At 53.7% G+C, this 13,590-nt stretch overlaps 1 protein-coding gene across 1 annotated transcript; it reads left to right on the top strand.

Moving 5' to 3' along the window:
- The first annotated feature begins 1,627 nt into the window (after positions 1–1,627).
- LOC141974237 (olfactory receptor 14J1-like) lies at positions 1,628–2,563 on the top strand. The gene has a single exon (XM_074933571.1). The coding sequence runs from the start codon at positions 1,628–1,630 to the stop codon at positions 2,561–2,563; it is 936 nt and encodes a 311-aa protein (XP_074789672.1).
- The last annotated feature ends 11,027 nt before the right edge of the window (positions 2,564–13,590 follow it).

Below are 13,590 nucleotides of genomic sequence, written 5' to 3'. Positions count from 1 at the left end.
GCACTGGCAGGGTGCTGAGAGCTCACTGCAGGAGAAATCTTCCCAGCAGGTAACATGGTAAGTGAACTCTTGTTTTGCTGGGTGGGCAGGGGGAGGTGGCATTTTATTCCTCCTTTCTAGAGAAAGTGCTAAGGCAGCTGTTTCATTAGCACATCTTTAATTGTCTCCTGAGCCCCTGCAGAGGCAGAGCTGCCCCTGGGCAGGGCCCTGCTGCCAGGAGGGGTCTGCAGGGCAGAGCTGAGCACCCAGCGGGTGGGATGGGGGCTGTGAGCACTGACAGGGAGGAGACGTGGGGACAGAGAAGCAGCTCCTGGCTGGGACAGCTCCAGGCACCAGAGACATGGGCAGGGGTTGTGAGGGAGCTGCTACCAGAAATGCCGTGGGAGGATGGTGACTCTTTGCCATCCCCTGCAGTGCAGACACCTGCACCGAGACACTCCCTGGCCTCCTCTCCCACCCAGCAGAGCCCCCCCATTAATGTCACAGGGACACGGTGATGAGTTGCCCTCCCAGCAGCCTGACAACAGAGCAGGAGAAATGCTCCAGTGCCAGCGTTGTCTCCCTGTCCTGCCTTCCTTGGCATGAGCCCTTTGGCGTGTTCCCCTCTTCTCCCTCCTGCCCTTCTTCTTACTGCTGCGCTCCCTGGTGTGGAGGGGGCGGCCTCAAGCCCAGCTCAGACACCGGCGCTGCGGGTTCTGCCATGCCGATGGATCTGAGGAAAAACATCCCAGTCCCTGCTTTACTCGGGGCTCTGGCCACCGCAGTGGGTGGGGTGGGCAAAGGTCTGACCCTCTCTTCATGACGTCACAAATTCTGGCTCTTCGACTCCTTCCCTTAAGGGTTTTGCTTGGTTCCAAGCTGCCCTCCAGAAGGGAACGGCTGCCCCAAGGCATTCTGAGCTCTCTAGATACCCCCTGGAGAAGATGTCATGGTGCTGAGGAGATGGAAATGCTGCTGGGCGGCTGCACGTGGGCAGCTGTAAAGACCCCTCTGTGTCCCTGGCTGGGAAGGGAGAGCTGAGATCCTCTGCTCCCAGCAGGGTCCAGTTTCTTTTGCAGGGACCACCTGAGTGTGATTGTCCTGCAGCTAAAAGGGTGCCAGCACAAGGCAGCTGTGGAAAGGGCTGATGGACACAGGGGCTGTCCTCGCTCTGCACGAAGGGACAGGCCCTTTGTCTCTAAGGACCCACGAGATTCCACCATGGAGTGCAGCAGAAATGCCAAGGGTCTCTGCCTCGGAAACACTCCTCAGGTGTGATGGGGCCACTGGAAGAGACTAAACAAAACAAAATCCCTGCAGCTCTGCTCTGCAGCTGGGTGAATTGGCGGGATATATATTAAAAAGTCTTTGTTGTCAGAAGTGGATTTGATCTGAGATGACCCCTTGTTCCTATTTGCCTGCTCTTCTTCCACAGCACTGCCTCCTCCGGAGCCCACAGCAGAGCCCCCTGCTCCCTTGGGTACCCTCAGCCAGCAGCACCACAGCTCATGAGGCGCACCTGCAAAACTAAAACTGTTGAAGCACCTTGGCAGTGTTCTGCAAGAAGTGGAGTATCTTTTGTTCAGAGAAATCTACTCTAACCTCTGACTGATTTTTCCAACCAGTGCAGGTCCCCATGGAGAAACAAATGTCCAACGGCAGCTCCATCACCGAGTTCCTCCTCCTGGCATTCGCAGACAGACGGGAGCTGCAGCTCCTGCACTTCTGGCTCTTCCTGGGCATCTCCCTGGCTGCCCTCCTGGGCAACGGCCTCATCATCACCGCCATCGCCTGTGACCACCGCCTGCACACCCCCATGTACTTCTTCCTCCTCAACCTCTCCCTCCTCGACCTGGGCTCCATCTCCACCACTCTCCCCAAAGCCATGGCCAACTCCCTCTGGGACAACAGGCACATCTCCTATGCAGGATGTGCTGCTCAGCTCTTTTTCTTTCTGTTCTTGATCTCAGCAGAGCTTTATCTTCTCACCATCATGTCCTACGACCGCTACGTTGCCATCTGCAAACCCCTGCACTACGGGACCCTCCTGGGCAGCAGAGCTTGTGTCCACATGGCAGCAGCTGCCTGGGGCACTGGGTTCCTCAATTCTCTCCTGCACACAGCCAACACATTTTCACTGCCACTGTGCCAGGGCAATGCTGTGGACCAGTTCTTCTGTGAAATCCCCCACATCCTCAAGCTCTCCTGCTCACACTCCTACCTCAGGGAAGTTGGGCTTATCATGGTCAGTGCCTGTTTAGTTTTTGGGTGTTTTGTGTTCATTGTGGTGTCCTATGTGCAGATCTTCAGGGCCGTGCTGAGGATCCCCTCTGAGCAGGGACGGCACAAAGCCTTTTCCACGTGCCTCCCTCACCTGGCCGTGGTCTCCCTCTTTATCAGCACTGGCACATTTGCCAACCTGAAGCCGCCCTCCCTCTCCTCCCCATCCCTGGACCTGGTGGTGTCATTTCTGTACTCGGTGGTGCCTCCAGCAGTGAACCCCCTCATCTACAGCATGAGGAACCAGGAGCTTAAACAGACACTGAAGAAGCTGATTCAATCAGCTGTTTCTCAGCACCATTAACCTGCCCGTGTCTCTTCAGAAGTGATTTCACATTCATTCAGGGAACCTCCTGCATTCGGGCATTTTATCTGTGATAAACATGTTTGTCCCTGTCTGCACCCACTCCACTTCCCCAGAGGCATGACCCAGCCTGTCTGACCCAGAGCTCTGTTCCCGTGTGTCTGGCACGATGGTACAGCTGGGCTCCCATGTGGCACCTCTGTAATAAAAGGGGATTTCCTCAATGTCTGCAGGTTGGGCTCTTCTTCCAAAGCTGAGGTCAGGCTGAAGAAATTACCCCCACAAGGGGCTTGGTTGTCCATGGAAGGAGGGCATGGCGCGATGTGTTAGGGAATGAGCCTTTCCCCGTGGGTGCTGAGTTCCCCCGGAGATGGAGAATGATCCCAGGGATGTGCCTGGGACTGTCACCCCATGGCTTTCAGGCCCCACAGCCCACTCGCTCTGCAGAGCAGCACCACCAGCCCTGTGAGAGCATGGGGACAGGGTGTAGGCGTGACAGGTCAGGTCAGTATGGAAACACTGCTGAAAAGATTTCTATGGGCTGGAACATTCCCCAAGAAAAGCAGAGGATCAGCACTGTGCTGCCAGGGGAAATAAATCATCACCATAAACTTATTTCTAATGCAGCAGCTCGGGGAAGTTTCTCTACGGCAGGGGAAGCTGGAGAAGCCTGAGGAGCCTTTTTCTGGGAGGGGCTGGCACAGAGGGGCTTGCTGGGAGTGGACAATAAGGATGCCTTGGAGACAGGAGCAGGGACACAGGGAGACACTGGCCTCCATCTCCTCATGCCATGGCTGGCCTCAGCCCTGGGGCTGATGGGGAAGCTGAGACACCTCTCATTTCTTCCTTCACTCCCACACCTGAACAGAACTCAGGAAACATCCATGAGCCTGGAGGATGGAGAAACCTCCTGCACTGAGGTCCCATGGCTGCAGGGGAATCAGAAGGGTTTGTGGGACAAGTGAGAGTGCTGGCTGGTGTGTGTGTGTGATCATGTGTGTAAAAGGCAGGAAATGGATTGGAAGTAGAGGTGGGGGATGTGTCATAGTGAGGCGAAACAGGTACAGCTTTGAGGCAGTAGAAGCAGGAGGCTGTGCAGTTCAGTGCTAGGACATGTGGATAAATAGAGGATCCAAGGGAGGCTGGGGGCTGGGACATCTTTGGTGAAAAATGAGAATTGGTAGGTTCGTAAGAAGCTGCAGAGGTTATGGGGATCTCACAACCTTTGGCTGGACCTCAGAAAGTGAGTTTTGTGTTTGAGGAAATAGTGAGGACAGAGAGTCATCAGTAAGTGCTGGGACAGCCTGGGGTCAGAGTGAGGTGGGGCAGCAGGGGTGGGGTGAAAATCTGCAGAGAAACAGGCAGAGGCAGAGGAAAGTGTGGGACAGCCTGTGGTGGGGATGGGCCCTTGGCTGAGGCTGGCACCCCCCAACAGAACTGAAATCCTTGTCCTCTCGACTATGGCTGCTGTCGCTTCCCCTGAGGACCCTGAGAGGACACCAGTTCCTACAGGCACAGCACTTTGCTGCCTCCTCCCCACCCTCCACAGAGCCTGGGGGGATCCGACCGCTGTCCTGCCTCGGCATCACCCCCTGCCTCTCCCTGCCCCAGGAAGAGCCCTGAGCATCCCAGGAGGGAAAGGATCCCCGTTCCCAGGGGATGGGCTCAGGGCTGGACCCTCCTGGGGATGAAACCCATCAAGGCCTTTCAGGGCCCCTCAACATTGGATTGGCAGCCTGTGAGCAGAGCCTCTGCCTTCCTGCTTCCCCAGCCCCAGGGACAGGAACCTTGTCTCCTCATTCCCTGCCCGGCCTCTCCAGTGATGGCCCTCGCTGGGCATCACTGACACCCTCACAGCCTTGGAGCTTTGCTGCTGACTTGCCCTTCTCTAGAGGCCACTCCAACCCCTCTGCTGCACCTGCAGTTCAGGAACTTGGCACCAGAGGGCTCATGAACACGCAAATCCCCCTGACAAGCCAAGTCTCTGGCAGAACTTCATTCCTCCCTTCTGACGGGGGGAATGTGAGAGGTTTCAGCCGTGCAGGCAAAGGGAAAAGCTTTCAGTCCTAAATGTCAGTAAGGAACAATTTCTTCTCTTTCCACTGCTCCTTGTATTTCTGCTCACCCATGAAGTGACATCAGCAAACTCCACTGGATATTGGTCCTGAGCATCTGCTGATAGAGGCTGAACATGGAGGGAAGCCAAGACCCTCCATGTCAGACACTCTGGGGGCAAACTTTGTCCCTGCCTCCAACCCCACATTTCTCTCATCAGCCCCCTGGGAATTACAACATCTTTGTTCAAAGCTGAGCTTTCTCCATGACAGTCTGAAGCTGCATCTTTCAGACCTTTCCCACCAACTCCCACCTGCTGTACTTGGTACTTGCACACAGCTGCACGCAGACACAGAAGGATGTTTAATTGCCAGAAAGCTAAATCAGCAGAAGGCATGGTTCAATCAAAAATAAAATACACTCCTCTGCTGCATAATAAGTCCATTTTACCACTTCTGATGTCCACTTTCCACAGTGGAGATGGGCTTATGTCAAAGGAAGAGACATTTATTGTCAAGCAGAGACCCCAAGAACCCCCACAGCCCCCCCTGCCCCAGACTCTGTCCATATTCACTCCCAGAGTCACAGCCTGAAGTCACGAGCTCCCTCGAGCTTCCCATCTGCATCCCATCCCTTCCCATTGCCATCGGCAAACCCACCTGTTAAACAGGACTGGACTCAGGACTGGCCCCTGGGGGTCACCACTGGTGCCCTGCTCCCACGGGCACTTTGTGCTCTTGGCCATGGCCTTCTGGAGTACACTTGAGTACAAGGGCAGTGAAGACAGGGTGCAGTGTCTTTGCGTTAGAACCAGGGGGAAGGCCAACAGGGCAGATGTGTTAGTAGGAGTCTGCTACAGGCCACCCAACCAGGACAGAGAGGTGGATGAGATATTTTATAGGCATTATAGCTTGCCCTTTTTGTTGTGCGTGACATTAACTTCCCAGACATCTGCTGGAAATACAACACAGCTGAGCAGCACCAGTCCCAGAGATTCCTGGAATGTGCGGCAGACAATGTCCTGAGGCAGCTGGTGAGAGAACCGACCAGAGAAGGTGCCCTGCTGGATCTCCTCTTTGTGAGCAGAGGAGGACTGGTGGAGGATGTGGTGGTTGGAGGCCGACTAGGGCACAGCAATCACGGAATAATAGAGTTCTCTATTCTTAGAGAGGCCAGGAGAGGGCTGAGCAGGACTGACATCCTGGACTTCCAAAGGGCTGACTTTGTCTTGTTTAGGCACCTGCTTGACAGGATCCCCTGGGAGACGATCCTGAAGGGTACAGGGGCCCAGGATGTCTAGGGGCTCTGCAAGAAGAAAGTGTTAATGGCTCAGGAGCAGGCGGTCCGCGGGTGCTCTAAGAGAAGCCAGCAACAGAGACGTCCTCCCTGGCTGTACAGGGAGATTTGGCTGCAACTCAGGGAGAAAGGAGGGTTTACCACTTTTGGAAGAAGGGGCTAGCGACTCACAGTGATTCCAAAGCGGCTGTGAGGCTGTGCAGGGTGGAAATCAGGAGGGCTAAAGCCCAGCTGGAAATTAATCTGGCCTCAGCAGTCAAGGACAGTAAGAAATGTTTCTGTAAGGATGTCAGTAGCAAGAGAAAGTCCAGGGAGAGTCTCCATCCCCTGCCAGAGGCAGGAGGAGACATGGCAACAAGTGACGAGGAGAAGGCTGAGGTGCTTAAGGCCTTCTTTGCCTCAGGCTTTAGCAACAAGACCAGTTGTCCTGAGGGAATCCAGCCTCCGCAGGCAGAGGACAGAGACTGTTGGCACGACCCCCCCCGCAATCCAGGAGGAGACAGTCAGTGACCTGCTGCATCCCACAGACACACACCAGTCTGTGGGACCAGACGGGATACGGCCCAGGGTGCTGAAGGAGCTGGCTGGGTGCTGGCCAAGCTGCTTTTTATCATTTCCCAGCAGTCCTGGCTGAGCAGGGAGGGACCGACAGATTGGAAATGGGCCAGTGTGACGCCCATCTACAAGAAGGGTCTGAAGGATGATCCGGGAAATTACAGGCCTGTCAGCTTGACTTCGGTGCCCGGGAAGCTGATGGAGCAGCTCATCCTGAGTGCCATCCTAGAGCACGTGAGGGACAGGCAGGGGATCAGGCCCAGTCAGCGGGGTTATGAAAGTCAGGTCCTGCGTCCTGACAGACCTGATCTCCTTCTACGACAGGGCAACCTGCTGATTGGATGAGGGAAAGGCTGTGGGTGCTGTTTACCTTGACTTTAGCAAGGCCTCTGACACCGTTTCCCACAGCATTCTCCTGGTGACACTGGCTGCTCGAGGCTGGGATGGGCACACGCTTCGCTGGGTAAAAAACTGTCTGGATGGCCGGGCCCAGAGAGTTGTGGTGAAGGGAGTTAAATCCGGTTGGCTGATGGTCACGAGTGGTGTCCCCCAGGGCTGGGTGCTGGGGCCACTCCTGTTTAACATCTTTATTGATGCTCTGGACGAGGGGATCGAGGGCCCCCTCAGTCAGTTTGCAGATGACACCCAGTTGGGTGGGGGTGTTGATCTCTCGAGGGTGGGGAGGCTGCAGAGAGACCTGGCCAGGCTGGAGCCATGGGCTGAGCCCAACTGGGGGAGTTTCACTGAGGGCAAATGCCGGGGGCTGCCCTTGGGTCACAACAACCCCCAGCAGGGCTACAGGCCTGGGGAGGAGTGGCTGGAGAGCTGCCGGTCAGAGAGGGGCCTGGGGGCGATTGATAATGAGCCAGCAGAGTGCCCAGGGGTCCAAGGAGGCCAATGTCATCCTGGCTTGTGTCAGCACTGGCGTGGCCAGCAGGGACAGGGAAGGGATCTGAGCCCTGGGCTCGGCACTGGGGAGGCCGCCCCTCGATTCCTGGGTTCAGTTTGGGCCCCTCACCCCAAAAAGGCCATTGAATGACTCGAGCGTGGCCAGAGAAGGGCAACGGAGCTGGGGCAGGGTCTGGAGCACAGGTCTGCTGGGGAGCGGCTGGGGGAACTGGGGGGGTTCAGTCTGGAGCAGAGGAGGCTGAGGGGAGACCTCCTGGCCCTCTGCAACTCCCTGCCAGGAGGGGGCAGAGAGGGGGGATGAGTCTCTGGAGCCAAGGCCCCAGTGCCAGGCCCCGAGGGAATGGCCTCAAGCTGCCCAGGGCAGGGTCAGGCTGGCTCTGAGGAAGGATTTCTGTGCAGAAGGGGCTGTTGGGCGTTGGAATGGGCTGCCCAGGGCAGGGGGGAGTCCCCGGGATCCCTGGAGGGGTTGAACAGTAGTGCTGAGCCATCGCTGAGGGATCTGGGGGAGTTGGGAACGGTCAGGGTGTGAGAGACTAGAAACCAGGCCTGTGAGAAACTAAGACAAACAACCTGGGAAAGTAAAAGTTAAGGCTGATTGAAGAAATGCCTCAAACACTCGCAAGACAAAACTCTGAGTCCCAGAGTGCGTTCTGTGGAGGCGAAGTTGACAACGCTGCCCGATGTAGCTGGGGGAGAGAGCCCTGTGGAGACAGGACGGCTCTGCCCTGGGGCACCTGGGCACATTGCAAGGGCCATGTGTCCGGTGAATGAACTTTGCTTCATTATCCACAAAATGCATATTAAAGTTAACGCCCTCAATATGCTAATGAGGGCTGACATGACCATGCTAATTACATCATCCCATGGAACACCTGACCCCTCCTCGTACATGAGGTATGTAGGTGTGTGGGTCGACCTAGGGGACGGACCCAAGGAAAATGGGTATAAATCAAAGGGGAGAAGAAAGGACTCTCTCTCTCTCTGCCCCTCTCCCTGCCCCCCCCCCCCCCCCCGTCTGGAGAAATCAGTGAAGCGAAGAAGACGAATGCCAGCGAAGAAGACGGCAGCCTCCTCGCCAGCGGGATCAGCGCAGGAACCCAGACCGGTGATCTGCATTCCCCCATTCCCTCTATTTCCCTCTTTTCCTTTTCTATTAAGAAATGCAAAGCATATTATATTGCTCGCCACAACTTCTCTGTACTTAGCCAATTATCACGTGTTCAATTAGTACATTGTAGGTAGTTAATAAATGCTTGAACTTGGAGACTTGTTGTCCGCTCCAATTGGGGATTTGCGAATCTGAGTCACTTGTCCCACTCGTCGGAGCGGGACGTGACATTAAATTGGTGTAGTCGGCAGGATCCACTTCGTTGTGGGAAAGTCTTGTGAAATAGTGCTTCTCTATCCGACAAACTCGGACAGGGAGAACTGGGAATTGGCCCCTCAGCTCTAAGCTGGGAGAGGGTCGGAGGGATACCGATTCTCTATCCGATGAGGACAGGGAGAATCGGGAAGTGACCTCTCAGCTCTAAGCCGGGAGAGGTTCGAGCAGTTGCAAGCCATGACTGGCCAGGAAATGTCGGTGCTTGACTGCTCCCCTATTTTTGAGAAGCTGAAGGAGTATAAGGCTTGTCCTCCGCCTTTAGTAGAGGTTTGGGCCCACGATAATTGGCAAAATCCAGAAGCATTGGCGAGCTATATCAGTGTGCTTGCAGGGGTGAAAGGGTCGCGACCAGGCAAAGGAAAAGCTGTTGTGTGTGCTGTACTAGGGGCAGCACTGACTGCAGCCCAAAAAGATAAACATGTTAAGAAACAATTGGAAAGGGAAATGATCGAATCCCTACAAGATCTGGTAAAAGCTCTCCAGGATCAATTGGTTGAGGAACGTAAAGTTACTGAACAAAAAGCTAAACTCTGGCAAAAGGAAAATGAAGCTTTGAAAAGTCAATTAGCTGATGAGCGTAAGATCACTCAGCAACTTCACATGGCTCTAATAGATGCCTTGGACCGAGAAAAAATCTCACGGTCTGAAAAGGAGGGGAATGAACAAGAAACTTGCAACCGGACAGATCTTAGCTCTGTTCCGGATAGTGAACAGGGATTTACAAGTCTGGCAAAATCAGCAGCCAGACCCTTGTACCCAGTGAAGGATTTAGAGATAAGCCGAGAGATTTATTACCCCGAAAACGAGGGGGTAAATTTAAGACCATTAATTAAAACGGAGACCACCGAGGGTCAGGGTGGAAGAGCTCCGCAGGTCACCACTCGAACTACACCGTACTCAGCAACTGAGCTTGCAAAAATTCAGGAGAAATATACCAGACGAGCTCAGGAAACTGAGACTGAATATGTGTGGAGGGTATCTTTGACTGGCGGCGACCGAATTTTGTTATCAGAAGAGGAGGCCCAGGGGTACTGGGGGCCAGGGGTTTTCTTAGTTACTGACGACCAGAGAGAACCGTGGTCGTTAACTCAACGAGCTGCTTATTGGGCTGGGAGTCTGGACCCATTGGAAAGAGGGGATCCAGTATGTATTGAGACCCCAGCCATAAATCATTTGACTGAAAGTCTGCAGAAGGCTGCTTGTCTCCAATTAATGCATGACAGGCGTTTGGTTCCGCAGCAGCCTTCCCCGATGTTATTAATTGCTAACCCCGATCAAATGACTCCCCTGATTCGGGGCTTGCCGGACTCTTTGAAATCATATGCAGTACAATTACAAGATCGTTTGCGGATTGCATTAACCCCACGGAGGGGGAGACGGGGAGCAGGAGAGCCCATGACTTGGGGAGAGATAGCTCGGGACTTAATAAATTATGGCCGGAGAATGGGCCTTACCAGGGGAACGGGTAAACCTAAGCCCTCCTTATGCAGAATGGAAAAGCAGGAAAATCTGTCTCCTTCCCCTCCGCCAGTTTTAAGAGCAAAGAGAAATCTCTTGTGGACTGAGGGAACGAGACAGGGGATTCCCCAAGAGTTAATGGATGGTCTGACTACTGCAGTTTTAGAAAAGCTCATTCGAGCCTGGAAAGGCAGAAGGAAGCTGCCCCCCCCCAAACCGATCAGACCTTTCGGACAAAGGGAGGGACAGATCTGAAAACTAATGAGATGGTGGTAATTGCTTCTCAAACACCAACTGCCCCTGAAGAGGACTTGATTGATTTAGGGTCGGGAAACTGGATGTGCCATCCCCAGTAAGTGAGCCCAGGGATGGCGGGTGAGTCCACTTAAGGAGGCTCACAGAGAATACTAAGGGAGACTTGTTGATTACTTTTCCACTCAGCTCCCTTAAAACTCCAGTTACATTTCTAGTAGATATGGGTGCTCAGGTCTCAGCACTCCAAACTGGTGTTGCCAAGCGGAACGGCATAATTGCTGGCAAAAAGCAGATTTGGGTTACAGATGTTTTCAGGGAGTCTAAGCCACAGCTGACTGCTCGGGTGAAATGCTGGTTACCTGGGAATGAAACTGCAACAGAAACTGTTATGATTCTAGGAAATTTTCCCACAAATATCCTGGAACTTGACCTATTGATGGGACAAGTCCGGGTAGATTCAAAAAGAAGAAAATGGAAATTTGGGTCCCCAACTGCCTCTATAAGACTTTTACAGCAAGCGCCTGAGCTTCCTCCTTCTAAAATTGTTAATGTGAAAAAGAGACTAAAGACTTTGCAAACCCGCTCCATTATCCTGGACAACCTGTTCTAGTAGACTTGCCCACTGTGGGGCAAGTACCCCTAACCCAAAAAACTCCCATCAATATCTGTTCATGGGTGGCTACTGATGCCCATGGGAAAGAATACCGTATCAATACCAGGGGGATTGTCCCTTCTTTCTAACCATCACTGTTTTGTTATGCATGTATTTGTTTTACAGGATATTGATCCTGGACGACCAAAAACCTATGTTACTTTTAGTGCTTTCAATAGTTATAGGCATTATCAGTTATTGTGTAACCTCAAATAGTTTTAGAAAATTTACCTTAGCATATGTATGTACTAACAAGGTATGCCTTTAAGGAATTAAAGGTGCAGATCCATCAAGCATCCAGGATGGCGTTGCAGAATCCAGCTAGCATTGCTGAAGGAACACGGACTGTGCGGGGTGCTGAGTCTGACTGAGGGAGAATGCTGCATCCCCATCCACAATGCACCTCTACAGCACCTCTGCAGAGGACACCCGTGCCACAATGAAGAAGATTGCCAACAGGAACAGAGAACTTTCTTGACCAATGAACTGGTTTGATGTATGGAACCTTGGGTCATGGGTAACATCACCGGGATCCTCAGGACTCACGGGGTGGGGAAGACGGCTTGTAAATATTAGTATTGTAATATTGTGCAAAGTTTTGTTTTTCATAGTATGCCTTGAAGCAGTTGGATATATACTCTCTTACCTTCTGTCTTCTTTTTCCCTATACCCTGTGAGATCACAATGGTCAAAGAACTTGGAGTATTTGAGTCACGGGGTGGGATGTGAGAGACGAGAAACCAGGCCTGTGAGAAACTAAGACAAACAACCTGGGAAAGCAAAAGTTGAGGCTGATTGAAGAAATGCCTCAAACACTGGCAAGATAAAACTCTGAGTCCCAGGGTGCATTCTGTGGGGGCCGAAGCTGATAATGCTGCCCGATGTAGCTGGGGGAGAGAGCCCTGTGGAGACAGGACGGCTCTGCCCTGGGGCACCTGGGCAAATTTCAAGGGCCATGTGTCCGGTGAATGAACTTTGCTTCATTATCCACAAAATGCATATTAAAGTTGACACCCCTCAATATGCTAACGAGGGCTGTCATGATCATGCTAATGACATCATCCCATGAAACACCTTACCCCTCCCTGTACATGGGATACGTAGCTCTGTGGGTCGACCTAGGGGACGGACCCAAGGAAAATGGGTATAAGTCAAAGGGGGGAGGAAAGGACTTTCTCTCTCTCTGCCCCCCCCCCCCCCCCCCCCCCGACCGTCTGGAGAAAGCAGTGAAGGGAAGAAGACGAATGCCAGCGAAGAAGACGGCCACCTCCTGGAACCCTCGCCGGCGGGATCAGCGCAGGAACCCAGACCGGTGATCTGTATTCCCCCATTCCCTCTGTCTCCCTATTTTACTTTTTCTATTAAGAAATGCAAAGCATATTATATTGCTCACCACAACTTGCTCTGTACTTAGCCAATTATCATGTGTTCAATTAGTGCATTGTAGGTAGTTAATAAATGCTTGAACTTGGAGACTTGTTGTCCGCTCCAATTGGGGATTTGCGAATCTGAGTCACTTGCCCCCCTCATCGGAGCAGGACGTGACAGGAGTGGGGGATCAAGGCAGGGGATCCGGGGACACTCCTGCAGGGGACAGGATGGACAGTGAAGGAGTGAGGGGAGAGACGGAAGGAAAGGCCTTGGGAGGGATTCAAGGGAGGGGATTTGGGGACCCCAGAGAGGACATGAAAGAGATGCCAGGGATGAGATGTCTGAAGGGAGCAAACCAATGGGATAGGGAGGGATAAAAGGGGTGGAGGTGGGGGCATCAGGACAAGAATTTTCCTTTGTAGTAAGATACAGCGTGAGAAAGGACTAATGCCACCAAGTGCAGCTGAGGAGGCCCAGGCTGGGCAGAGAGCCATGTCCCTGGAAGGGCAGTGCTGTGGTGGAACAGGTCACCCCGAGGGAGACTGGAGCAGCCCCAGGCTTTGTGTGTCAAGGAGCAGGCAGGGAGGACGCAGAGATCTCAGGAAAGGAAGGGAGATGCTCAGGGGAGAGCAGGGTGTGGTAGCTGGGTGGACGTCTCCAGCCGGCAGAGAAAGAGGTGCAGGTGTGGGACACGGTGGGACAGCCTGTGGTGGAGACGACAGAGGGGTGAGCAAAGTCTGAGCATCCCCCAGCAGAGCTGAGCTCTCTCTGCCCTTGGCTCTGGCTGGTGTCTCTGCCACTGGTGGCCATGAGGAAGCCCCTTCCCCTTCCAGCACTGGGTCTCATGGCCTCCCCTTCCCCAGCCGAGAGCCTGGCAGGGGTTGGACCATAGTCCTGCCCTTGGCATTGCCCATCCCCACATCACCCTGCCCCAGGAAGAGCCCTGAGGAACAGCATCTGACTTCCCAGGGGCTGGGGGTCAGGGCGTGGCCCTTTGCTCCATGTAACACACCCAGGTTTGCTCAGAATCTGTTCCACACTGACAGGGCCTTTGTTTCCCTGTCATCTCTGCCGGGAGTTTTCTGCTGTAAC

This window comes from Athene noctua, unplaced genomic scaffold (genome assembly GCF_965140245.1).
Source record: "Athene noctua unplaced genomic scaffold, bAthNoc1.hap1.1 HAP1_HAP1_scaffold_36, whole genome shotgun sequence".
NCBI lineage: Eukaryota > Metazoa > Chordata > Aves > Strigiformes > Strigidae > Athene > Athene noctua.
Note: the sequence above shows the minus strand (reverse complement) of the source record. Positions and strands in the feature narration are given on the sequence as shown.

Bases quoted from the DNA above. Each gene is read 5' to 3' on its own strand.
- LOC141974237 (XM_074933571.1), top strand. From the start codon at position 1,628: ATGTCCAACGGCAGCTCCATCACCGAGTTCCTCCTCCTGGCATTCGCA.